Source organism: Cryptomeria japonica, chromosome 8 (assembly GCF_030272615.1).
Source record: "Cryptomeria japonica chromosome 8, Sugi_1.0, whole genome shotgun sequence".
Taxonomy (NCBI): domain Eukaryota; kingdom Viridiplantae; phylum Streptophyta; class Pinopsida; order Cupressales; family Cupressaceae; genus Cryptomeria; species Cryptomeria japonica.
In genome coordinates this window covers 35,487,526-35,515,079 of record NC_081412.1, presented here as the reverse complement: position 1 = coordinate 35,515,079, position 27,554 = coordinate 35,487,526, and the positions used below count along the sequence as shown (strand labels likewise).

The following is a 27,554-nucleotide window of genomic DNA, read 5'->3' as shown; positions in this document are numbered from 1 at the left end:
ATACCATAGTCTTCTAAAGAATAACACTTGGGTTCTTTCTGATCTACTTCCTAGGAAGAAACCTATCAACTGTAAATGGGTTTACGAAGTCAAGTATCATGCAAATGATACTTTGGATAAGTACAAGGCTAGATTGGTTGCTCGAGGTTTTACACAGCGGGAGGGCATTGACTACGAGGAGACTTTTGCTCCTACTGCCAAGATGAGCACTATTTGTCTTCATGATACTTTGGATAAGTACAAGGCCAAATTGGTTGCTCGAGGTTTTACACAACAGGAGGGCATTGACTACAAGGAGACTTTTGCTCCTACTGCCAAGATGAGCACTATTCGTCTTCTTCTCACCATTGCAGCTCAGTTTGGATGGAAACTTCACCAAATGGACGTTAAGAGTGCATTTCTCAATGGTGAGTAGCAGGAAGATGTTTATATGACTCAACCCCTTGGCTTCAAGGTTCCTGGTAAAGAACATCAGGTTGGCAGATTGGTAAAAGCCCTCTATGGCCTGAAGCAAGCCCCTTGGGCTTCGTACTTCAAGATTGATCAATATTTGGTTGAACATGGTTTTCAACGCAATCCCTCTGACACTAATCTGTACGTCAAACTTTTTGATGATGAGATCCTTTTTCTTGTTGTCTACGTGGATGACTTGATCATTTTTGAAAATTCAGCACATTTGATTGCTACAATCAAACAGGACTTGTGCCAAGCTTTTGACATGACAGATTTGGGGCTTCTCCATTATTGCTTAGGTGTCGAAGTGTGGCAGACTGGTGATGGTATCTTTATTTCACACTCCAAGTATGCCTGCAATTTGCTTGACAAGTTTCGAATGCAGGATAAACCTGCTTCCACACCTATGGAGAAAGGGCTGAAGTTATTAGCCAAGTCTGATTCACTTGTCGTAGATGAGACCGAATTCAGGTAACTAGTAGGCAGCCTCATCTATCTCACTACCACTAGACTTGACATCAGTTTTGCTGTCAGCTACATCTCTCACTTCATGACAGCCCCAAAAGCTGATCATTGGATTGAAGCGAAGCGAGTGCTACGATATGTGAAAGGCACTTCCGACTATAGCATTATGTATAGCAGGTGCAACGATCCAAAGCTGATTGGTTATATTGACTTAGATTGGGCAAGATCAGTGGATGACAGAAAATCCACTTATGGGTATATATTAAGTTTGGGTACTGGTGCCGTCACTTGGAGCAGCAAGAAGCAACAGGTTGTGGCTCTTTCCTTGACTGAAGCTGAATACCGAGGAACAGTCAAGGCTGCATGTGAGGCAGTTTGGCTCCGAAGGATGCTTTCTAACATGTAGATGCCGCAAGGAAGTCCTTCTCCCTTGTATACCGATAATCAAGGGGTGCTCAAACTGGCCAAAAATCCAATCTTCCATGAATGTACCAAGCATGTCAAACTTCATTGTCACTACTGATAATCAAGGGGTGCTCAAACTGGCAAAAAATCCAATCTTCCATGAACGTACCAAGCATGTTGAACTTCATTATCACTACATCCACCAGATAGTAGAAGACGGATCAGTTCAGTTGCAGTATGTTCTGACAGCAGATCAGATTGTGGATATTCTCAACAAGTCTTTGAGCCCGGGTAAACTTGTAAAATTTAGGGGGCAACTTGGTGTTTTTGACAGATTGACCATTAAGGGAGGGTGTTAGAATAATATTTATTTACTTTGTTAATGGTCAATAATGTATTTAGTTAGGTGATATCTTAATTGCCTTTTGCAGTGTGTAGGTAGTTAGCTGGGTTAGTCGGCATATTAAATATCTACAGTATTTTATATGCCTATATATTGTAATTTGTTCTCAGCTAATATAAATAAGAAGTTTTTACCAGTGAATCATCTCTGATTTTCACAAATTGGGCGATGAAGAAGGTGATGACTAAAGGCTCCTTGTTAAAGAGAATGAAGATGATAATTGGGGATTGCAGTTTATGGAACAATAATGATTGGCTTGAAACTACATGGTCAAATCCCAAATAAATTATCACTTAATTTAATAAACTGTAAAAACATCACTTCTATGACTAAGGGTTGTAGCATATTGCAAAAAAGATTGGGCTCTAAGTTTTTTGCTAAATAGAAACTGAAAAGGGTGTTGGCTGACAAATACATATTGATTTCTTTCTTTTTTTATTGAAAAGAAAACTCATTTTAGCTTTTTGATTAAACATGTTAAAGCATTCAGTACAAAAGTCTACTATTTTTGACAAAATTCAACATCTTGAATTGTTTGAAGACCAGAAATTGATCATAAATCTTCGTTGGCAAGTGGTACCATACAACATGAAGTTGTACTCACATAAGGTTGCCATCAACAATAGCATCCCTGCAATACAACAAATGCAGATTAGTCGAAACTGAATATAAACTTTATCCAACAGTCAATTAGCAAATAATCAACTAGAACTAATGATGATAAATCCAAAAATACGTACAAAACATATAAAACGCAGATCATGAAAGTAAAAGAGAAATAAAATGTGGCTAGATTTGATTAATAGTCAAAAGACCAACTGAAAGGATTCCCTGATCCCTTAACTCACTTATATAATTCCTATTATTTTTATTAAGGTTAAAGGGTATCTGTACAACCTGTGGATGAAATAGAAGAAAGTAAAATATTATAGAAGTCTTAAAAATGTAAAGACCTTATTTTATTATGGCATTTTCCTTAAAATGCCAGCCGTATTTTTATTTGCTTTGGGAATAAAATATGAAGGAATTTTCCTTGCAGAGCCTGACTTTTTCCTTCCACAAGAATCAAAATCTTGCAAAAGATCTCCCTCATCTTTCCATAAGGTGATGCAGCTGCTTTTGTTTATGAATTTTCCAAATGAATAACAACTTGACAATGCAAAATAAGAGTTTCTTGCTGATAAGAAAACTGATTTAAATCTTTCACCATTCATGCAATACATGATTACAATGTCCATGAAGTTTAATCATTTCAAACAACATATTAACATGCAGTGAATAAGATATCTAACCCAGCAATCATAATTTAAATGTTAGATGTTGATATCCTTTCAATTTTGGGAATGGTGAAGGAGATCTTACTTTAAGTATTATTACTGTTAATGGTCAATAATGTAACTAGCTGTTAGACATCTTAAATGTCTACAATAACAGGTAGTTAGAAGTAGGTGTCTTCATTAATATCTACAGCATTTTGTAATCTCTATATATTGTAACCTTTTCTCAGTTGTATCTAAGTTTTTACCAGTTCATTTTCCTAAACATGGTATCAGAGCTAGGGTAAAGGAATTTTTTCGAAAATTGTGTTATAACTTATATAATATTTTCCAAATTTCTCAAAAACCCGTCTAGGATTTTCTGTGCCTGGCTCCCGTGCTAGGGTTTTCTTTTAAACTCTCAATAATTTTTTTCCTGCGACCTGGGCAATTTTTTGGCCACCTAGGGTTTTGACCCTCTATTTCAAGGCGAAATTTTTTTTGAACGCAAATTCTTGGTCGGTTTTTCGAAACCTCAATAGGGTCACCGTTGGATTTTTTTGGATCTGCAGATTTTTTTCGCCTAGGGTTTCTACACATTCGACTAGGGTTATGGCCCTTCAGTTCAAGTCAAAATTTTATTCTGATTGCAGATTCTTGATGGGTTTTTCGAAACATCAATTGGGTCACTATAAGATTTTTTTGGGGTCTGTAGATTTTTTTCGCCTAGGATTTTGACCCTCTGTTTCAAGGCATACTTTTTTCCGGTTGCAAAATCGTTGTGGGTTTTTCAAGATCTAAACTGGGTTGCATTCAGATTTTTCTGGGTACATCATTTTTCATGCCTTGGTTTTTGAACTTGCAGATTTGACCCTTCAATCAAAAAATTATTTTGATTATAAATTCCTTGTGGGTTTTTTGAGAGCTTTGCTGGTTCTTTGTCAGATTTTTCTAAGTCTTTCGAAAAAAATTTGCCTCAAAAACCATACTAGGGTTTCAATTTCTACCTTCGAAACCGACTTGCAGAATTTTTAAAAACCCTCTATTTTCATCTGCTGGTTTTCATGCCATGGAATTTGTGCCTTCACCAATTCAACCTTACGGTACATGATGGCATCTCTGACGAATATAATACTCAAAAGCAACCAAAAATTCAACGGCCGCAACTACATCACCTGGAAGCAGCGTATGTTAACAATTTTTGAGTACCGATGTCTTGATGCAGTTGTTCTAGGCACCTCTCAACATCTAACCACTGCCGGAAAAGATCAGGACAAATTGGATGAGCACAACCGCAAAGCTGCCATGCTCATTAAACTCTCTATCATCAATGAGCAGCTACCTCAGGTACCATTCGGCGAAAAAGCAAAGGAGATATGGGATCATCTGAAGAGTCTTCATGAAACCTCTGACAAGAGCCGAGCATTCTTTCTGAAGAACATTCTCTTTTCGATTATGATGGACGAGAGGACACCTCTGCAGGATCACTTGACCAAGATCATGGACATCCATGACCAACTTGAGGCGATTGGTCGCACAATGGAGGAAAAGGACATGGTCGTCATCACACTAAATAGTTTGCCCAAATCTTATGAGCATTTCATCGAAACACTGAATATCACTTCCACTGATGTCGATTTGAAATTTTTCGATCTTTGTAACAAGCTTTTACAACAAGATCGATGGCGCCAACAGTTTGGAAGCAATACCAATTCCACCTGCACCGAGCAAGCGTTCTCCGCCAAATCTTCTGCTAAGAACAAAGGGAAGGCTCAATCTTCTCAGTTGAAAGGCTCTGGTTCCTCTCAGGACAGCAAGAAGAAGAAGAACGTTCAGTGCAATTATCATCATAAGTTTGGTCACATGAAGGCCCAGTGTCGAATTCGTTTGGTTTCTGAACAAAAGAAGCAGGGAGGGTCTCAACAAAAAGAAAATGTTGCCGAACACTCTAAGCAGAAAGAAGATTCTTTCTATTCTTTTATGGCTAAGAGAATAGCAAATCCAGTACACTCTTTTGCCTGGTATATTGATTCAGGAGCTTCGCGGCATTTTACTCATCGTCGGGATTGGTTCACGAAATTTGAACCATTCTCAGATTTAGTCATCTTCGAAGGAGGAGAAAAGTACACAATCGCTGGTAAGGGCACTGTCCAGATTCACTCAGGAGGTAGAAATTTAATTTTTCTTGATGTCTACTATGTTCCAAGCATGGAACATAATCTCCTCTTCATCAGTCAAATCATGAGGCATTCTCCCCAATTAGATGTTGTATTAAGTTCGTCCATCTGCATCATTGTTGATAAGGAGACTCGTACAACAATCGCTATGGGACTTGAGGATCATGGTCTGTATAGTCTTGCTAATTCTGGTGATTCTCAGGAGCACGCTCTGGTTGCTAGGAGTACATCCATTAGAACACTTTGGCATCAGCGTTATGGGCATCAGCGTTATGGGCACTTAAACGTGCACTATCAATCTCAGTTATATCAGGAGGGTATGGTTACTGGTCTACCTGAGATTCAACCTCAAAATCATGGAGTTTGTGTAGCCTGTCAAGCTGGAAAACAGCATCGGACACCATTCTCAGATGGTGATTCTTGGCGAGCCTCCAAGGTTCTTCACTTGGTTCACGTTGATGTATGTGGGCCAATGAACACTCAATCTGTTACTGGTTGCAAATACTTCTTGTTATTTGTTGATGATTTCAGTCGTAAAATGTGGGTGTATTTTTTGAAGAATAAATCAAATGTGTTCAATACCTTTTAGAAATATAAGGCCTTAGTTGAAAAAGAACCTTGTTCTCAGATTGTCACTCTAAGGTCAAATAATGAGGGGGAGTTTTGTTCCAATGACTTCTCTACATTTTATGCTACACATGGCATTAAGCGCCAACTCACCACACCATACACCCCTTAGCAAAATGGTTTTGTTGAACATAGGAATCGCCCAATTACTGAAATGGATCGTTCTATGATAGAGCATCGCAACGTTCCTAAGAAATACTGGGCTGAAGCAGTTTACACTGCAGTCTATCTCCTGAATCAGTCACCTACACATGTCGTTAAGAAGATGACTCCTAAAGAAGCCTAGTCAGGACGCAAGCCTAAAGTGAGCCATTTGAAAGTCTTCAGTTCTACCGCTCATGTATGGATTCCAGACGCTAAGCGTGCTAAGCTAAATTCAAAGAGCCAAACACTTATGTTTACTGGTTACAGCAACAACCACAAGGCCTCTAGGTTGATTGATGTGGAGACAGATCGTCTCATTTTCAGTCATGATGTTGTGGTTGATGAGACTACTGGTCCATTTATGCTTTCTACTACTCCTAGTCCTGCGACTCCGTCTATGAAGACTTCTGATGTTGGTGTTCGTCTTCCTCTTACTTCCCATGATGGGAGGGCTCTGAAGCATTCTGACTCTAAAGATCAGGAATCTACCGATCCAGCACCACCTAATTTTCCACAAAATTTGCATCCAGATGACTTTGTTCCGACAACTCCAAGGGATGTTGTCCCTCCAATGCCAGATGTTGGTACTTCTACCCTCGGGCCTAAATGGTGGGCCAAGATAATAGGAGATCTTCGTGATGATGAGCTTCTTGAGGATAGATCAATTCGCTGAAAGAGAAAGCAGCAAAATAGAGTCAACTTTGCACTTATGGCCAACATCCACAGCATCCCTGAGCCCCAAACATATTCTGAGGCTAAAGGCATTCCTGAGTGGGAAAAGGCTATGGAGACAGAATACCATAGTCTTCTAAAGAATAACACTTGGGTTCTTTCTGATCTACCTCCTGGGAATAAACCTATCAACTATAAATGGGTTTACGAAGTCAAGTATCATGCAGATGGTACTTTGTGTTGATATTATGGTAGTGCTCTACCACTGAGCTACTAGCCCCTCTTGGACCAGTCCATCGTCGGTCCGGGTGTGGCTTATTTCCAACACCAACACCCCCCCTTAAGCCACACCTCTCGTGTGCTCGGGGCTCCTACCCTGGACCTGGCTCTAATACCATGTTGAGACATGGACCAGCTACTCGAACCTAGGACCTTCCATACACTGCTGGAGTGCTCTACCACTGAGCTACTGGCCCCTCTTGGACCAGTCCATCGTCGGTCTGGGTGTGGCTTATTTCCAACACCAACACTTTGGATAAGTACAAGGCCAGATTGGCTACTTGGGGTTTTACACAGCAGGAGGGCATTGACTACGAGACTTTTGCTCCTACTGCCAAGATGAGAACTATTCGTCTTCTTGCCATTGCAGCTCAGTTTGGATGGAAACTTCACCAGATGGACGTTAAGAGTGCATTTCTCAATGGTGAGTTGCAAGAAGAAGTTTATACGACTCAACCTCCTGGCTTCAAGGTTCCTAGTAAGGAACATCGTGTTTGTGGAATGGTAAAAGCCCTCTATGGCCTGAAGCAAGCCCCTCAGGCTTGGTACTTCAAGATTGATCAGTATTTGGTTGAACATGGTTTTCAACGCAGTCCTTCTAACACTAATCTGTATGTCAAACTCTCTGGTAATGATATCCTTTTTCTTGTTGTCTACGTGGATGACTTGATCATTATTAGCAATTTAGCACATTTGATCACAGCCATCAAACTAGACTTGTGCCAAGCTTTTGACATTACAGATTTGGGGCTTCTCCATTATTGCTTAGGTGTCGAAGTGTGGCAGACTGATGACAGTATCTTTATTTCATAGTCCAAGTATGCCCGCAGTTTGCTTGACAAGTTTCAAATTCAAGATTGTAAACCTGCTTCCACACCTATGGAGAAAGGGCTGAAGTTATCAGCCAAGTCTGATTCACCTGTAGTACATGAAACCAAAGTCAAGCAACTAGTAGGCAGCCTCATCTACCTCACTGCCACTAGAACTGACATTTGTTTTGCTGTCAACTACATCTCTTGCATCATGACAACCCCAAAAGTTGATCATTGGATTGTAGTGAAGCGAGTGTTGTGATATGTGAAAAGCACTTCAAACTATGGCATTATGTATGGCAGATGCAACGATCCAAAGCTGATTGGTTATACTGACTCAGATTGGGCAGGATCAGTGGATGACTGAAAATCTACTTTTGGGTACATATTCAGTTTGGGAACTGGTGTCGTCACTTAAAGCAGCAAGAAGCAATAGGTTGTGGCTCTTTCCTCGACCGACGTTGAATACCGGGGAATAGTCAAGGCCACATGTGAGGCAGTTTGGCTCCGAAGGATGCTTTCTGACATGCAGATGCCGCAAGCAGGTCCTTCTCTCTTGTATACTGATAATCAAGGGGTGCTCAAACTAGCCAAAAATCCAATCTTCCATGAACGTACCAAGCATGTCAAGCTTCATTGTCACTACATCTGCAAGCTAGTAGAAGACGGATCAGTTCAATTGCAGTATGTTCCAAAACCAGATCAGACTGCGGATATTCTCACCAAGTCTCTGAGCCCGGATAAGTTTGTAAAATTTAGGGGGCAACTTGGTGTTTTTGATAGATTGACCATTAAGGGAGGGTGTTAGAATAATATTTAATATTATTACTATTAATGGTCAATAATGTAGTTGGTTGTTAGACATCTTAAATGTCTACAGTAACAGGTAGTTAGAAGTAGGTGTCTTCATTAATATCTACAGCATTTTGTAATCTCTATATATTGTAACCTTTTCTCAGTTAAATAGTTAATAGCAACTAAGTTTTTACCAGTTCATTTTCCTAAACACATGTTAGTGTTGTGGAACAACATGGTTTGATTTGCAAGTTCTCTTTGTGGTCTTGCTCTTATTCCTGGATGTTTGTATTCACATTATATTGGATTTGAGATTTAAGTGGAGCCATGATGATCACTATGTTTGTAATTATGTGTTGTTCATTATTCTTTGGTGACAACGTTGAGGTTCCTTGATCTCTTTCTTTTGTTGAGCGTGGAGAACTTGGGAGAGCTATGGAGACTAGTGGTGAGAGATGTATTGCAGCATAATTGTCTGTAGCTATGTTATCCCAAGTTTCCGGGAGGGGGAGGGGGGGGATGTGTTTCGGGTCCCTGATTTTTGGACCATTTTTTAGGACAACTGGGGACGGCTATATAAAAAATAGGGAAAATTTAAATTATATAGGAAATTTAAATATTCATATGTTGGCATTGATAAAGCATTCATATATACATTATAGAACCTTAATACATAACATTTGTGTTAAACTAAGAGTTCACGAGTCAAAGTCGAACAAATTAGCAGATGTCAAACTCAAAACTTAATTCAAAATACTTTCAGAATTCATCGTTAATATACATGTGATGTTAAAATATAGCCTTACAAACTTGGCAAAAAGAAATCAACAATGGTGAGAATCACAAATTGAAGGCAGCCAAAAGGGTCCCATAAAGCTGTTGAAAAAGTTAGCTAGTTCGGATACCTGATTATCGAATTTTAATGTTGTCAAATGACAATTAAAATTCATTTGTATTATCTCAATTAATTTGTTATTGGGCTGGACCCAAATGTAACGTGGGAAGCAATTAATTATGTTATTGGGCTAGGCCCAAATGTAACGTGGAAAGGCAATTCAATGACTATTGGGCTGGACCCAAATATCTAACATGGGAAATGTATAAGGATAATACAACATTAATTAATTATTATGCAAGCTGACTTGAGGATGATTAGCGCCAAAAGGATGATATATAAACCACTTCAAGATGAAGTCATTTACACACAATCATTCTTAGCAAATGCAATCTGCTCTCCTACATTAGCGAACTCTTCACTTGTGCGAATTCAGTCAAGGATATTGTTAGGCGAAGTTGTCAAGATCTTCAGCAATTCTGCTCCAACCTATCTTAGACATCTGCTGCTGATCTTCTCTTTTGGTCATCTCTGTTGATTAGGGCTGCATCCTTCATTACCTCACCAACTTGCTGTTTGAACAGCAATCTGACATAAGTTTGCTATATTGTAATTGCCTACAATTGAGATAATACATATCATATTTAAGGCTGGGTTTTTCACCTCCAAGAGGGAGGTTTTCCCAGGGTATTGGTGTCTTGTGTCTTGTGTTTTATTACTGTTACTGTTTATTCACAGTCTGATTATAATTTAATTGGTTAGATTAACATCTGATTGCTTAAAATTAACATGGTATCAGAGCCAGGTCCAAGCTAGGAGCCCCAAGCACACGAGAGGTGTCGCTTAAGGGGAGGTGTTGGTGTTGGAAATAAGCCACACCCGGACCGACGATGGACTGGTCCAAGAGGGGCCAGTAGCTCAGTGGTAGAGCACTCCAGCAGTGTATGGAAGGTCCTGGGTTCGAGTCCTAGCTGGTCCATGTCTCAACAAAAGCTTCCAAGCCAAAACAAACAACCTATACTATTTATATGATAAAGAGAACTCCATAGGTGGGTGAAATAATTTCAAATAAATAAAGCAGTTTGACTTTTCAATTGCCAAAGTTGCATTGCCAGCCACAAACTCAAGTAAAATTTATTGTCATGCATTACTTGGGTTTGTTGTATTATGTTAGCTCAACTTGTTGAGTGTTCTTTCAGAAACTTCCTTTTACTCCTGGATTTCCAAACCATCCCTAAACCATGCACTTGTGTCTTGTTTTCGTTGTATTCTAGGATCTCTATTGTCCATTGAATTGCCTTGCAATGTTGTGTAAGAGCGTCTTCAAGTTTCTTACTCAATTTGAGTAGAGGATTGAGAGTAGTGCCTTGGTGAGCTGAATTTACTAACTGCCTTGCTCTAATTTTGACAAGTAAGGCTCTAAATGCACAAATTTAGCATGCCACCTGTTAACCCTAAAATTTGTATGCATAATTTGATGACGGACAAATTAAGGGACTAAATCTTTCATCTATTATCTGAGGAGGTTTCCCTCTATTGATTACCTATAAAAATCTCACAAACAGTGATATATACAAGAATATTTACATACATACAATTACAAAGATTATTCTTAAAAAATTTCCACATGAAGTCATAGTAAATGAAATAAAACTATTTAGAGAAATAGAGATAAGAGTTTTCTCTCCCAGCACAGTGCAATAAAATGAAAAGTATACTCTCAAAATAATGTAGAGTTCCAAATAGAGATTGATCTATTTTATTAACCAACAAATGCAATATAATTCTGTAGAAATAAAACAAAAGATCTCCTTCACAATTTTTTTAAAGTGATTTGAGCGTTTTTTTCATACATCGCATTGGAAAAAGGGGGTTGGTCAGCCATCCCTGGGACGATTGACCGTCCTTTGCAGCTCACCGTTGTCCCCAAGATTTCAAGACGTTTCCAACATCTTGGAAAAGTTTGGGGATGGCTCAAGGACATCCCAGATGCATCCCCATGTCCACAAGAAGTCCTGAAAACAAGGACGCATCAAAAGGGTCGGGGACGTGTCCTCAAGTAACACTGGTTTGCAGGTTTTACATATCATTGTATGTTTACTTAACACTAAGTAATAGAGGAGTTAATCACATCCTCTATGCGAAGTACTATAGATAGACTTGGTATGCCTTGATATATTTTCATATTTGACATTATTTGTGTATTGGGAGATTTTGAATATGTATCAGGTTATCCTCTTTGATATCTAGGTTTGCAGATTACTGATGTGATGATGATTTTGCATGTTTCATTGTTTAGGATCTACGAGTTATGCAGTTGTGTGGGCTGATCACCCATTTGATTGCAGTGGGATGACTCGGATGTGAACTGTCTATATCCATAAGATCGACTCAATATTGATGTAGACTTTGTGAGTTGGCCTTGTCTATGAAAATTTGTGCATTGGTATGTTGCATTTGAGATTGAAGGATGGCTATAACTCGATTGCAGTTTTGGGTTGCTATGTTGATGACGTGAAGTTATATCTATGATGGTTTGTTTACCCTTTTTTAGGTATGGTTAAGATAGCAACTTGTTGTAGTTCCTATTCCATATTGGCATAAATGAGGCAGCTAGTCAGAGCCATTTGTTATCATTTGAATTTAATGCTTGTGTTCATGTAAAGATTGGCACAGGTTTCTATGACAGTTAATATGTTACAACTTGGCATGTTCCTTGTTTAATAGTGGGTGACATGATGTGACGAGTTTTTTGCTTGATGGTGGTTATCATTGTTGCTTTTGCAAGTATCTTGTTGCAGCATAAGAGAATGGTGAAGATGCAGATGGTGCATTGATTGGTTAAGGCATAGATGGAACACTCACATAGTACTCGGCGAGTTTCAAAAACTTGCCGAGTTTTTATGACTTTAACTCGCAGCAAAAACTCGCTAAGTTTCTTTAAAAAACTCGGCTAGACTAAAAAAAGAGGCCCAAACATGTCAAAAAATTATCAATTTTTGTTTTTTCAGGTCAGTTTCATTCTCTTCATCAGAATATACACATGAAATATAACATTTATGTATGAGTGGCATTTCAATATGTCTTTTTCCTTTCTTATACTTTATAACACCCGACTCCTTTATAAAATAATAAAAGTATTTTTGGCCTCGCGGGAGCGCGCAAGGGGCGCTGCCCCCAAACCCCCATCGAAAAATATAAGGGGAAACAGCGCTGATAGAAGTAGGGAAAATTTAACCTCCGAGTCTGATTAGGCTCCATATAACAACATAATTATCATTGAAGAAATCTTGGTATTATACATTTTAAAGTTGAAAGTTTGAAACTATGAGTATGAATGATGAAATTTCAAATATTGCGCGTTTGTAGATCTCCACCAAGATCTAGACCTATCTCTCTACCCCTCTTTTTCTCACCCTCAGACCCCGGCGAGGGGTGCTACTTTCAACCTAATTTTAATTTACAAATGCTTGGTGGCAAAGTTGGGGTGGAAATTCCCAAATCTCAAAAAATTTGCCCTCAGAACCTTATGTCAACCTTGTAGTTCATCCAGTTGTGGCCACAATTAGAGCTTGCTTGAAGCCATCGACACGAAGAAGAGGAGCAAGCTAGCTCAAAAACACCTCAATGACCTTGTCTTTGTGCAATATAATCTTCGATTGCGCGTAAGGAAGGTAAAGGAAGTAGCAAGTGGTCCACTTGACTTGGATGATATAGATCCTTACAATGATTGGACATCACAGGAGCAGCCTCCATTGTTTTCTGAGGATGCCAACACTGGAGAGGCAAACTATGGAGGAGGAGGGGGTGGATTTGGTTTCATGCTGGATGACATTGAGGAGGAAGAGGATGAGGATGAGGAGTCATTGCCAGTGCCACAAGCAGGTGGAGACATAGCTTCATCCAGGATGGAGGATGAGCCAGCCATACCGAGCGAGGAGGCACAGTCACGCGCACTGCAGACTTCTAGGACTAGACCCTCTAGTTTTACCTCTCCTCTAGTTTTAGCTAGAGTTGGGAAGAGGAAGTTGTAATTGTAATTTGTAAAGATGTATTTACTTTTGGTTTTACAAAAACTATTTACTATTTTGCTTCCAGCCATCAACATTCCTCATGAGGATGCGATTTTGTAGACACTTTGCATTTAAATATATCTAGAATCGGCTTGTTTCTTTTGTGTTATCATTATTGACTCATTGGATGCATCTTCTCATTAAATTTTGCAAAAAAATGCATTTTTTTATTAAAATTAAGCGTGTTTTTACGTTGCCGAGTTTTTCCCGAGTTTTTTTCTCAAGGGCTTGGCGAGTCGAGCCGAGTCGCGAGTAGTCCAACTATGGGTTAAGGGATGTTTTTCCCTTGTCTATGATTCTTACAGGTGTATGTATAATGTATGGTGTCAAGTGGGAGAATGTTAGGATTAAGTTGCAATCTACCTTGTAGATCCTATGTCATATTGCATGGTTCCAAGAACCTTGGAAAGTTTCCCCAAGCACTTAGGGTGTATTGGGAAAATAATTTGTAATATTTTATTCTCACCATTGTTTATAATATGATTCATAAGGAATGAAGCATTCCACTAGCTGTGTGACTTGAACAAATAAATATTTAATTGATATTTTCCCAAATGTGGACGCATAGAATAGGATGGTAAAAGACAAGTGAAGAGGTCAAAAAAGTAACTCTTGGGCTTCTCCAAGTTGGCATTTGGAAAGAGGCAACAAGTGTCTCTTGATATTCCTTCATTTGTGGCATTTTCCATGTGATGTTCCATTTCCAAGTTTGGGTGTTGGAGGGAAAGTTTTTAGAGCCAAAACCTATTTCCTTACACATTCTTAAGAGGAAAATCAAAGGTGGGACATTTGGAATGAAGAGTCATCTTGGGGCGCCAAGTTTGGTGCATGATACCTCTTTACAACTCTATAAATTGAGCTCCTTGAATGTGAAAAAAATGTGGAACAATAGAATGTAGAGTTAAACTACAGGCACAAAAACCTAAGAAAGAACATGTTGGAGCATGAAGAGCTTGTTCACAGGTACACAGGTGCTGCCATGTTGGAGCCAAAGAGGAGTATGAAAGTGTGTGACAAATTGTAATCTTGTTTTAAAGATAATGCATACTTGGCCTCTCTTCTTGGTGGATTTTTTCCCCGCAAGGGTTTTCTCCACATAATCTTGTGTCATGTGATGATTTTTGTTGATTTGTGCCTCTTTGTTGCTATCTTATGTTAATGTTATCTTTTATGTATTGCTGTTAGTTTTGTTAAGCATGTTATGTTGGCTAATTTTTAGGACCATAAAGAAGATGGATCTAATCATGTAAATTCCGCATTAAGGTTAATTCCAGATTTGCATAAAAATTTCAGATTTTCATATTGTATCAATCCAAGCTAGGTATCTCACCAATTGATGTCCTAACATGAGAACAAAGCTATCAAGTTAATTCTGTTGACCCTGATTTGACCTTGATGCCAAAAAGTATACGTAGTGGCTAATTCCTAATCATGGTTAAGTTTTTGACTCCCATCGGGCAATATGGATGGTTGCGTGGCAGTAAAGGATAAATGCACATGTTATTTGACTAAGCACTTATGTCTTGGAAATAATGATCCACGTGGTGGGCAACGTAATGTGGACTTCAAATAAGTTTCTTTTTCATTTGTTACGGATGCTCAGTCTTGGTTAAGCTTGGAAAAGAAGTTTGATTGTTCGCATTTCATCTCTACATTTTTCAAACCCTAGCTATCATTGTATATTATGCGGAAAATGTGGAACGTTTCCTTGAAATCTGCATATGGGTTTTTGATATGTTTACCAGTCCAGTGCAAGCTTTCGATTGATAGTATTTTTGACTCTGTTCGTTGGCATAAAATGAAGATTATGTGGATTCGGCCGTCGCTTTTCTACAGTTTTTTTATGGTCTTCAATGACAGGTATTCTCTATATCTTTATTTTGTACAAGAGCAAATTAATGGACGAAATGGAGAAAAATTGTTACTCTCTGGTGATTTTTCGAATCAGTTATGGTAAATGTTTTGTTCATTCCGTTTTTATTTTGGAAATGAAAAAGAATGAAAGAGTTATTGTTGTTTATCTTCTGTTAGTTGAAGAAGAGCTGTTTATTTAAAATGAAAGGAAAACAGTTGCTGTAACTGTGTACCGTAAAACAGTTTCTTTCTCTCAACCCTAACGTGGGTTTTGCAAACTACTTCGTGAGTTTCTTATGAAGACTTGTCTGTTGTTTTTGGCATATATAAAACGTTTGATTCTCAGAACAGATCATGTGTGAAAAACAGTGAGATACAGTGAGACAAGTGTGAAGAAAGTAATAACATTTTAAACAGTGCAGTAGATTACCAGTCACAGCCGAGGGGTTTCTTAAGAATCAATACTCTGTTTTTGTTACAGAGTATATGAAACTTTGTTGATGTGAAACCATATTGTTCAGGGTTTTTCGAAACCATATTGTTCAGAGCATATGAGGCTTTAATGATTTGAAACTAGATTTTTTGTCAGAGATTGGATAGTGTTAATTTTATCCTTGAAGAATATTGTTGCAAAATTATTCATATGTACAGACTGGTAAAATATTCTCCCTTCAATCCCTGATGGTTTTGTGACTGCAAGAATAAAATGCATGCATAAAATCACCAGTGGTTGTAAGCTCGAGTTGAAATATTCATTGATAAGAAGAGGGGTTGGTGCTCCTTGAGGCCTTGTGGTTTCTAAAACATGTGAACTGAGTTGGTGCTCTTTTTTGAATCAATATAAGGGATCTTTCGAGTGGTTTTTCTACCCCAAGAGGGTTTTCCACTCATGAAAAATATTGTGTTATGTGCATTGTCGTGTTTCATTCTGTTTTACTAGTGTATGCTCTGATACATCATATTTTTAGTCCTCTTTATCTCATACTCTGTTTAGTTGGATTTATGTAATGCAATATTGAAAGTACTGTTTTAATGTTTCAAGTTTGTGTAATATTTTAATACCATTGTTTTAAAACAAGGTCTGAATCAAATGTTTTAGTTGGTTCAATGGTATATTTCATACTGCATTAATGTGTTTCAACAATGTGTTAAGTCTCAGCCATCTGTGCACACAGTGAATTAAAATTATCAAGGTCCATAAAAGTATAACTCATTAAAATTTGTCACACTCTGATTCACCCCCCCCTCTCAGAGTGTTTTCCACTTCCAACAAATTCATTGGATAGATATTGTAAATTTCGCGACGCATTCCCATCTATGAAACTTCACTAGCTTTGTTTAGCAATTTTTCAAGGAAGGAATTCCTCAAGCCTATTGATACTAGATATGTCAACTACTTCATTTTGTTAGAGAGGATGGTTGAGGTGTCAAAGGTTTTACAATTGATGGGGGTTAATTCAGAGTGGGGTAGATGGTTACAAACAAGAACACCTAAAGGAAGAAATGTGAAACAAAAGTATAATGTCCCCTTTATTAAATACCCTAGTTTTTGCCCTAAACTCAAAATTCCAAGGTAACAAGGAGTAAAATAGAGTTAGTGATACCACATACCAACTTAGATTATTTGAATCAAAATGAGCCCTAGTTGAGACCCCCTACAAACATGTTAGATAATCACTGAAAGAATAATAAAATAATTCTTTCTTATTAGAAATACTAAGCAAAACATAGAACTTTGTTACTAGGGTTTTAGGAGCATTAACTTGATCATAAGACAAATATAGCTCATTGATGGAGTTCAACCATAGCAAGGCTAGGATAAAGAAGCATGTTTGGGTGCCTGAATGTTCCTCTACCCTAGGCCCAAGAGCGGATATCCTATCCCTCTTGGCCTCATGTGGCCCTTGCCATCAATATGAGGTGGTGTACCTCGTGAGGAATCCCATAGTCATTCCCCTTACCATCCTACCTTTATCTTTTGCCCTATACCCATGGTCAATCATGATAGAGGGGTTAGGAAGACTACAATAGGGTGTCTCGAGAATCCTTCCCTCCTAAGCCTAAGGTAACACTCGTTGTGCCCCCTTGGCCTCATGGGACCACCGGTCTTCCACCATGAGGTGGTCTACTTAAGAGAGGACCTCATTGCTATTTCCCCTCCTTGTGTTCCCTTATTCCCTAATCATAATTGATAGCATTAACCAAACACATATAGATTACACATTATTGCTTTCATTTAATATATAAGAGACTATATAAAATATTATATATTGTTTAAAGTAAGTAATTAAGAATAGATTCATCATATTTATCAGATTTTAGGCAGAATAAACGCTGTAAAAGATTCAATTCAAAAATAATACGTGCTTCGTCATATTTTTGTTCCATAACACTACATATTTATAGGATTTAAGTTTCCTATCTTTTAGGAAACTACCCATAACAACTTTCAAAAAATATGAGTTGTTTTAACAACTCAAAAACCATACAAACAAACAAATCAATAATGGGAATCTCTTATGGGAATGTTGTGATATTCTCAATACTTATAACAAACCTACTAGAACTATTACCTATGTGAACACTAATTCCCAACACCCCCCCCTTAGTCTGAACATGGGGTGAAAGTACATCACAATACTTTATGACCATACAGTAGCTCACCAAACCCTATATGATAAGAGTAGGGACATGCACATCTACTCATGAGAAGCAGTAGTGGAACTAGCCTCACTATGCTTAGTGTACTTTTATCCAAGGATAGGGACTAACACATCTATCAATGGATCCTATGATAGGAACTAACACATCTATCCAAGGTCTTACATCAATTTTGGATAGGGAAAAACATGTCTATCTCAAAACAAGCTTATGAACAGGGACACACACATCTGCTCACAACAATTATGATTGGGGACAAACAGATCCAATCATAACAACCCAACAAATGTGACTGGGGACAAACACTTCCAATCACATACATCAATTTGTGGATGGGGACTAACACGTCCACTCACAAACAACCGACAATAGTGATTGGGACAAACACATACAATCACTTACATCATCTTGTGAATGGGGACATACACATCCATTCACTAATATGAAAAGTTTGAGAACCAAGTCCTCATTGTTGCGTATCCAGCCACCATTAATGATCATTGCCACTCTAATCATAAACGATATGAGACTCTCACCGCTGCCACCTATTCTCAATACTTATAACAAACCTACTAAACTATTACCTATGTGAACACTAATTTCCAACAATATTGTCAACTATTATCATATTCATACCAAATCGCAGTAATATTATTACTCTTTTTGTATGTCGAACCTGGCTGTTAATGTCTGACCTGATCTACCTTCTTATATTTTCTTTTCCTATTTTCTGATGTCCTTGATGCTCCTCAAAACCTCTCCTACCCTTCAAGTGCACTTTCACCTAATGGTTGCCTTGCTTCAATGCAAGTCAACCAAGTCTAAAAAGTTTAATTAGTTTCTTCCTAGCCAGGTGAGCCCCTTAGAATAATCCACCAATAATTTTATCTTCCTAGGCTAGGTCAGCCCTTAATTGTATTGTGATCACCCTTGCATTTGTTTTGACAAAACCCTAGGTCGGTCCTCTTCATTTATTTGCCATCACCCAAGCTTTAATCACTATTTAAGGCTGCAGTTTAGTTTTGAGAAGGCTGCGATTTATATGTATTTTGCCCTAGTTTCAAGCGGGGCATGACAAAAAGATGCTTGATATTGACTTTTGCCCTAGTTTCAGGCAGGGCATGACAAAAAGATCCTTGATAATGATTTTTGCCCTAGTTTCACGCAGGGCACGACAAAAAGATCCTCGAAAATGATTGGTGGTCCAAAATGAGGTAACAAATTGCTGGTTTTATTATAAAAAATTCAAGTTAATTTATTAACGTTTCTAACTTGTAATTATTTTCATTCTTTGTAATAGCATTCTCTCTATCATTTGAGTCTCTTAAATTCTTAAATCATTTTTGAAATTTTAATTTCTGTAACTTGTTTGCACTTGCAGATACGATTGCTTTTACATCAAGCCTCTTGTTGAAGTCATAAGATATGATGTTACACACTCTCTTAGCCTTGTTGATACAAACTACCCTGGCCTTGGACAGATTTATGAGACCTTTGATAACATGTTTGGGCAAATGAAGCGAACCATTTATAGAAAGGATTCTATTTTGGGATTTTATGAGGCGCATCTTAGGCCCATTGTGACACAACGATGGAACACTTTGAAAACCCCACTTAGTATGGCAGCCCATTCTCTAAATTCCGAATGGTATGCAGCTAGGCTTAAAAGTGCTTCCATCTCATGATGAAGAGGTGGAAGAAAGGCCCTTCAAAAATTGTATACTGAGGAGCCCTCTTACTTTGCACACGCTAGCTTGCCTTTGTCAGTATCCATGGTCCAACCTTAAGCAAACCAAAGGCGAGGATGGATAGAGCTACATTAGCTCAAACCGACTCTATTGGATGGCGGATGTTGCATGATAAGGATGCACCAAAGTTGAGGATACTTGCCACTCGCCTCCTTTCATAAGTTGTCAATTCCTTTGTTCCTATATTGCAAAGAGGAATCAGTCCATGTATAGCTTCATCCAATTAGTCAAGAGGAACAACCTTACCTCTAGATGATCAAGGAAGTTGGTAGCCATACATAGTGCCTTGCAACTACAAGATCGACAAACCCCTTAGTATTGCCAAACTTCATCCTCACATTGGGATGTTGATTCCAAGGATGCTATACAAATTGATGAGGATAAGACACAACAGGGATTGGTTGGGATTCCATTGCTTGAGGCAGACCCACATAGTGGCAGTGACTCAAACTGAAACTTTGATTTTGATGCAAACCTACCAAAAGCAAAGGCTGATTAAGGACACCTATATATTTTCTATGTTTTTTTATTTTGTAGTTGAAACTTGCAACCTTTGGGTTTTTGTTGTAATTCTTATAGAATATATGTGCACATTGACAATAAAAGCACCTAAATTTCGTTAATTTGTTTGTTAATTCTCATGTAAAATCTCAATCCAAGTTTAATGTTATGTGTTGAGGTTCTCTAATGTCTCTAATGAATGCGTTATCATTTTTATCATATGAATATTTGAAACTTCATTATATTTTTAAAAATTCTTTAGGTTTTTAATAGTCATTCCCTATCATCCCGTAAAAAATGGACCAAAAAAAAACTCATATTAGAAACACATTCCCCCCCATCCTAATCTCAAAAACATGGGGGAGCATAAAAATGAGTCAAGAAAGGTTAGCAACCAAGGTAGAAGGAACTACACGTGGCCAACAAGCAATGGCAGAGACAAGGAGATGACAAAACTTACATAAAAGTAGTGCACTAGTTTGTGTTATGAAGAAAAACACTTAGGAGAGTAATTAGTATTATCAAAGGATCTCTCTTTCCCATAAATGTGGACCATGAAATACAATTACATCAAAATTTCAATTGATTTGTATCCGTTCATTATATTACACATTGGCATAAGTATTACTAAATAAATTCATATTATATTTTTTTGTGGAAACAAAACAATATTTTCATTTTTAGTTTTTAGTTTTTTATATTTTGATATTGATAGTTTTTAATAAATCATGAGATATTTTACCTATCCACATTTTGGTGATATTTTTATCTCTTATAAGTTAAGCTATCCTATAGGCTATAACCATGAATTTTATATGAATAATTAAAATATTGAATCGGTAAAAAACAAATAGTATACTAATACAGTATTAATATGTTTTGAAAAATATATGTCATGACAACAAACTTACTTGTAATAAACCTAGTGCATTTTTAAAAAACTACAAATGAATTTAATTATAATATATTAAAACTCATTATTAGCATCATGAAAATTCTTATATAAACTAGCATAGATATCTCAAGAGCAAGATGCAGAAAGATGTCATTCTCAAGGCATTTGAGATAGATGTATTTAAAATATATGAGCTAGTTTCAATTTGTTTAAAGCTACCATTATAGTTTTGATTTCAATTTAAAACCTTGCGATTGATCCTTGTAGTTTCAATCCAAACAGAGCTAGCGTAATTATTTTTTTAGTTAATTAAAACAAAACTTAGTATTGATTCTTCTAATTTCCGACCATCCTGGAGTTATAATTTTAATGTTGGCAAGAAAAAACTGACCTTCATTCTTCTGTAAAGCTAGCGTTATAAATCGAATTTTGAAGAATAAAAAGAGCAATTATAATTTTAATTTTGATGGAAAAAAACCTCTGAAGATTGATCCTTCTAATTTCAGTACAGAGCAAGCATTATAAATTTATAATTTTAATGTTTAAAAAATATCCCAGCATTGATTCTTCTAATTCCAGTACATACAAACCTACGGTTATAGCTTTAATATTGACAATAAAACCCTAGATCCATTCCTCTAATTTCAGCCCGTAGCAAGTTAACATTGAAATTCCAAATTTGATCAATAAATCCCAGGATTGCTACTTCGAATTTCAGTCCATGCAAAACAAGCATTGTAATTTATTCTTGATTAAAAAACCCCGATATCGATTCTTCTAATTTCAGTTCATAAAAAGCTACCGTTATAATTCTAGTGTTCATTAGAAAACCCTAGGATTGATACTATAGTTTCAGCCCGTTGTAGCCAGCAATTCAATTTTGACTTTGATATAAAAACCCATAGGATTGATTCTTACAATTCCGGTTCATACAAGTTAGCATTATAATTATATTTTTGGTTTAAAAAGCCTGGGATTGGCTATTATATTTTCAATCCATACAAACCAAGCATTACAAATTTAGTTTTGATTCGAAAAACCTAGAATCCGATTTCAGTAGCTGTATTGTTTAGCATTGCGATTTTGTACTGAAAAGAATTTGGTGAAAAATAGTCAGATAAAGAAATGGTCTTACAGAAATCCTTCATGCTTGGCTTCTTTCCACAGGTTCGAAATGCCCTTCTCCTTGATCGCTTTCATGGCAGATCTAATTAATGAAGCCATTCTTCCGCGTAAAAAATACACAGTGATCCTTCGAAATCTTACAGGGTATTTTTAAGTAGACAATTTTAAGGCAATGTATGGGAAAGGATGTTGGAGTTTTTGTTTTTTATTATTTGAGTTATGATGGGGAATTGTATGTCACAATGATAGTAACGATGAAAATGAAGAGTTAAAATTGATGAGGTTTAATGGTGAAAAATGAAGAGTTAAAATTGATGAGGTTTAATGGTGAAAAATGTATGTGTCTTATGTGAAATAATAGTGAAATAGATGCTGAGTGGACATAATAGATTGTGTTTTAAGAGAATGTTGAACATAAAACATGTAATTAGGTAATAAGAAGTCTTTAATAATCTATTAACAGAGTTATGAATATTGAAAGTGTGTAAATAATTATGTAAATTTAAGTAATTTGTAATGGTAATGGCAAATGTGAACATAGGTAAACTAGCATTTGTACCTAGTGTGCAATGGGTACACTGAAGAGGTGTGGAAGGTCAATGGGAAAATAAGTCTTTTTTTTGTTGTTGTTGCATATGTTTAGGTAGTGTATGAGGTCAATTGATAGGCCATTTAGCAAATGATGTTTATGGGAAAATGTCTTAATGAAGAATTGATAACTTCAAGTCAACTATGCATCCATATAGATATTTAGAGAGAGATAGAAAGAGGGAAAAATAGAGATGTATACAAAGAGAAAGAGAGATACATATAGATATGTGGGAAGAGAAAGGGAGACAAAAGTATAGATAGAAAGATAGATAGGTTAATGGCCTACATCTCCTGCCATTTACTATTATTTCTATCTGACCCTGTGCTTTTAGGAGAAAAATAAAAATCACAAAAAAGAAATATTAGATGGACAATATTACTGTAATTGAGATGAAGTAAATAAGGCAGAGGTGTGGAGATAATAAAATATAGATAAATTGGGAGATGGAGGTGTATAGAGAGATGGTGAGGAGAAACTTAGATAGATAGAGATTTAGATAGGGAGGGAGAAACAATGAGAGAGAGAGAGAGAGTGTGTGTGTGTGTGAGAGAGGAAAACATGGAGGGGGAAATAGAGAGGGAGGGAGATGGATGGAGAGAAATAGGGAGAGGAGAGAGAGGAGAGAGATATAAAAAAGCAAGTAAGGGAAAGAAAGGGAGAAATGTGAATAGAAAGTTGGAGTGATAGGGATAGAAAGAAGAGATAGAGAGATGAATACAACTTGGAAAGATAAAAGGGGGGGTGAAAGAGATAAATACGTAGAAAAGGAGATATGGAAGCCAAGAGGAGATAAGTAATAGAGAACAGTATAGAGAGACGGATAAAGAGAGGGAAAAGGGGAAAGACAGATATAAATAGAGAGGGAGGGAGAAACACTGAGATTGTATGCATATATAAGTGAGAGAAATATGGTGGGAAAGATAGAGAGAGAGGGAGAAAACTAGGGAAAAGAGAGAGATGGAGACATATACAAAAAGGGGGAGTGTTAGGGAGACATGGAGAGAAGGGAGAGATATGAATAGAAAGAGGGAGAGATAGGGATAAAAAGGAGAGATAGCTCGAGATATATATAGCTTGGAAAAGATTCTAGTGGGTGTGAAAGAGATAAATATATAGAGAGGGAGAGGTCGAAGGAGAGAGGAATAGGGATATGAGAACCTATAGAGAGAGAGAGAGAGATGCAAAGGCAAAAAGATAATTATGAGGTGATATAGAGAGAGGTGGACAAGGATATATATATATATATATAGAGAGAGAGAGAGAGAGAGAGATGATGGGAGAGATGGAGGGAGAGATAGAGGGAGATGGACTTGTTGAAAGAGATAAAGACAATTGTTGGAAAAAAAATGCAGCAAACTGGGAGAGGGAGTGAATCAGTTTACTCAAAAATTTAACTCAACACAACCACAAAATCAGATTTGATACTTAACAATGAAAACATAAATCAACACCACATCAATGAAACACATAACACCAAGATTTTTGATGTGGAAAACTTGGTTAAGGGAAAAACCATGGTGGAACTGTTATCACAAAAGCTCGCACCCTTGCTGAGCTATCAACTTAGCAACCTTGTGAAATATGGAAACAACCCCAAAGTGTGGGACCTTGCACAAAGGGGTTGAATCTCCAGAGAAGGTCGGCTTCCTTCTCAATCTAGGTGCAAATGTTGAACAAACTCAACACTTCAAAACTAACTCCTAAGCCTATCTTAACAACTTGCAGAGGAAAAGGGAAGAGAGAAATACTAAAAATAAAAGGAGGTGATGCACCAAGATAAGAGATTGTTCCTCTCCCTACTAAAATGGCACAAGGAATCAACTGAAATACCCAAGAGATGCACGACTTCAGTTGCATGAATGACCCAAACGCATGTATGGAGGTTAGAATTTGTTGAGTGTCAAGAGGGGAGAAGGATTCCCACAAGTCACACTCAAGAAACAAGTTAACATAGCATGTATGGAGAGAAGAGCCATAAAACATACACTTATGATGAAGGTAAGGAAACATACACAGCATGCATAAGTTGAAAGAAGGCAAGAATGTAATTTCAATTCATTCAAAGGCCAAAGGCCAATCTTATAGTTGCAGAAATGCAAAAATGATTACAAGTCTTCAAGAGAAGAGAACGAGCATTGGAAATCTTGAGGCAACAGGGAGAGAACCCCTTACAATGAGGCTTAACAACCTTTATATAGAAAAATGGGTTACAGGGGTGATCATGACCCCTGCATGTTAGTCTGGAAGTGCATGCACTTGACTTATACATGCAAGCAACCTAGCAATACCACCAAAGGTAATCTTGAGAAGGTGGATTGACTAACCTTCCAAAGTTAAAGTATGCAGTCGGGACACATGTCACCAAGCATGGCCCTGTACCTCTCTTGATGGAAATTTTGCTAAAAAATACTAAATGCACCACTGTGGCTCCACACAAGAAAGTGCACAAGTCACCGAAACTGTCAGAGCATTTAAAGTCTTGAGTGTTGATCACACCATCGGAAGTGTCGCCAGTCGAAAGGAAGTCCGAAGACTTCGAAAGTTTGGACTCCCAAAGTGAGGAAGACAAAGGAAGGAGCAAAGAACTTCGGAACCTCGAGGTTCCAGAGTTTCGAGATAGAGAGAGGAAGAGGAGAAAAGGAACTTTGGAACCTCGAGGTTCCAAAGTTTCAGAAGAGCTAGAGAGAGAAGGCAAAGGGGAAGGAACTTTGAAACCTCGGGGTATTGGAGTTCCAGAGAGAAGGAGGGGAAGCGAGAAAGAGAAATTCAAAACCTCGGGGTTCCGGAGTTCTGAAGAAAAAAAGGAATAAGGGCTAGGAGGGAACTTCGAAACCTCGGGGTTCCGGAATTCTGGAAAAGAAAGGGGAGGCAGCAAAGGGAAGGAACTTCAGAACCTCGAGGTTCCAGAGTTTCGGAGAAGGAGAACATGAGAAGGCAAAGGGAAAATAACTTCGGAACCTCGAGGTTCTAGAGTTCTGGGGAAGAAGAAAAGGCCAAGGGAGGAACTTCCTCCGGATAAGGCAACACTTCACACTTCATGATTCCACTACTTTTATCCTTGATCAACTGGGGCAGCGCTGGTCCATGGAACATGTCTCTGATCAGTTCTTACTAATGGACCAAGGGTATCATACAATGACAACAGGAACCTACCCATAATGAGATAATACCGTGTTAGGAATAAATAAAATATTACAATGGGGAATGCACATGCATTTAGGCACACTGCCTAGAGCTCATTGCTCAAACAAGAAGGGCTACAACCCTTAGGGAAGGCTTGCTACCTTGCAGGAAGTCTCGTTGACATAATAACATTCGAATTACATCCAAAGGATCATGAATTGACAAAATAGCATCTCCTCATGCTTGGTTACACTTCTGGGTAAGCTCAAAACACAAACTCTGCACTTTCACACATCTTCGCACTTTTGTTGAATGATTAAAACACTATTCGCTCATCTAAATACCTCACATAATTACTGAAACATTTATTTATACATATCATCGACCTTGGATGAATATCATCAAGGTCGGCTCACCACACCTATTACAAATTACAAAATATAACTACACACACTACAACAATGCATGCAGACCCAAAAAATGTTGGCTAAGACATAGTCTGTACCTAAAAAGTCACCTCGAAAATGAAAAACCCCTAATAATATGCCTCAATCATCCACAACATGCCACAATCATAATGTTGCCCAAGAACATGAAGAACACCATCGGGCTAAGAAAATTATCCATAACGTACTCACCAATGAATGCAGACCATCAATATGCATAACACACACTCTAAAAACATCCACAAGCAACATGAATCTTACCACAACAACCGCATCAACTCAGGTTACTAGAATCATCATCTCTCTATTGGAGCTCAAGAACATTAACACAACTGACTGTCAAACTGAAAGATTCACTTACAGACCTCCAAATCATGAACCACTTGAACTAAGGACACACATTAATGTCCAAAACACTTTCCACACATCCACAACAAAAGATATTGCAATACCAGAGCAATATGCATCGATTTATCAAACACTGTCAATACTGGACAATTGAAAAAGCCAACCATTATATCGGATCACATAACTCAATTAATTCTTCATGCAGACCTCTGAAACTTCTCTTGAATTAACTAGAGATAAGTATCTCAAAACCCTTTAATCTGCATCAGATCATCTGCAACACACTAGCCAAATCAACTCACTTAATCTAACTACAACACTGAAATACATAGAGGAATATGTTGACATCACGGGTGCTTCACCCACTAGGGCAATATGGTATCATGTGCATTCATATTGGGGGCTTTTATATCTCCAAAATCCAAAGCAAGATATTGCTAATATGTTAAGGACGTAAGGGTTTTATAAGTTGCTATCCTGAATACGAATATTCAAAGGTATTTTTTATTCATCAAATGTCAGAAGTAGGGGTTGGACATAGGACTTCCACATGTGTCATAATCGATTGATCGTGAAAATAAAGAAATCTGAAAGCATTAGTTATAACAAGATTTTGTCGATGGTCATCCACTTTACCAGCAAGATGAGATTTGAACTTTGTCGGAACTCAGAATTTCACTCCAAAAAGTGAGAACAATTTGAACATAGGCACAAATTGTCTCCGCGAAGGACAAATTGGATGCATTAAATGCATTTTTTAATTTAAAATGTATTCATTTTGAGTCAAACACATGTCAAACAGTGTTCAATTAGAAGGCGAGAAGTAAACCTCACAGAAACCTGCAACTTCAAGGCCTTTTCAAGA

General features: G+C 37.6%; 1 protein-coding gene across 2 annotated transcripts in view; it reads right to left on the bottom strand.

Moving 5' to 3' along the window:
- Positions 1-22,383, bottom strand: part of LOC131064572 (probable NADH dehydrogenase [ubiquinone] 1 alpha subcomplex subunit 12) — a 108,871-nt gene extending 86,488 nt beyond the window's left edge. The window contains exons 1-2 of one of the 2 annotated variants that reach the window (XM_057998754.2): positions 22,191-22,378; positions 2,331-2,357 (exon numbers count right to left, since the gene is read on the bottom strand). In XM_057998754.2, the coding sequence (XP_057854737.2) occupies positions 2,331-2,357; positions 22,191-22,279 (116 nt within the window). In that variant the 5' untranslated portion in view covers positions 22,280-22,378. Of the gene's footprint in view, positions 1-2,330; positions 2,358-22,190 lie in introns of both variants that reach the window. The other variant, XM_057998755.2, reaches the window with a different exon arrangement.
- Between the last annotated feature and the right edge of the window lie 5,171 nt (positions 22,384-27,554).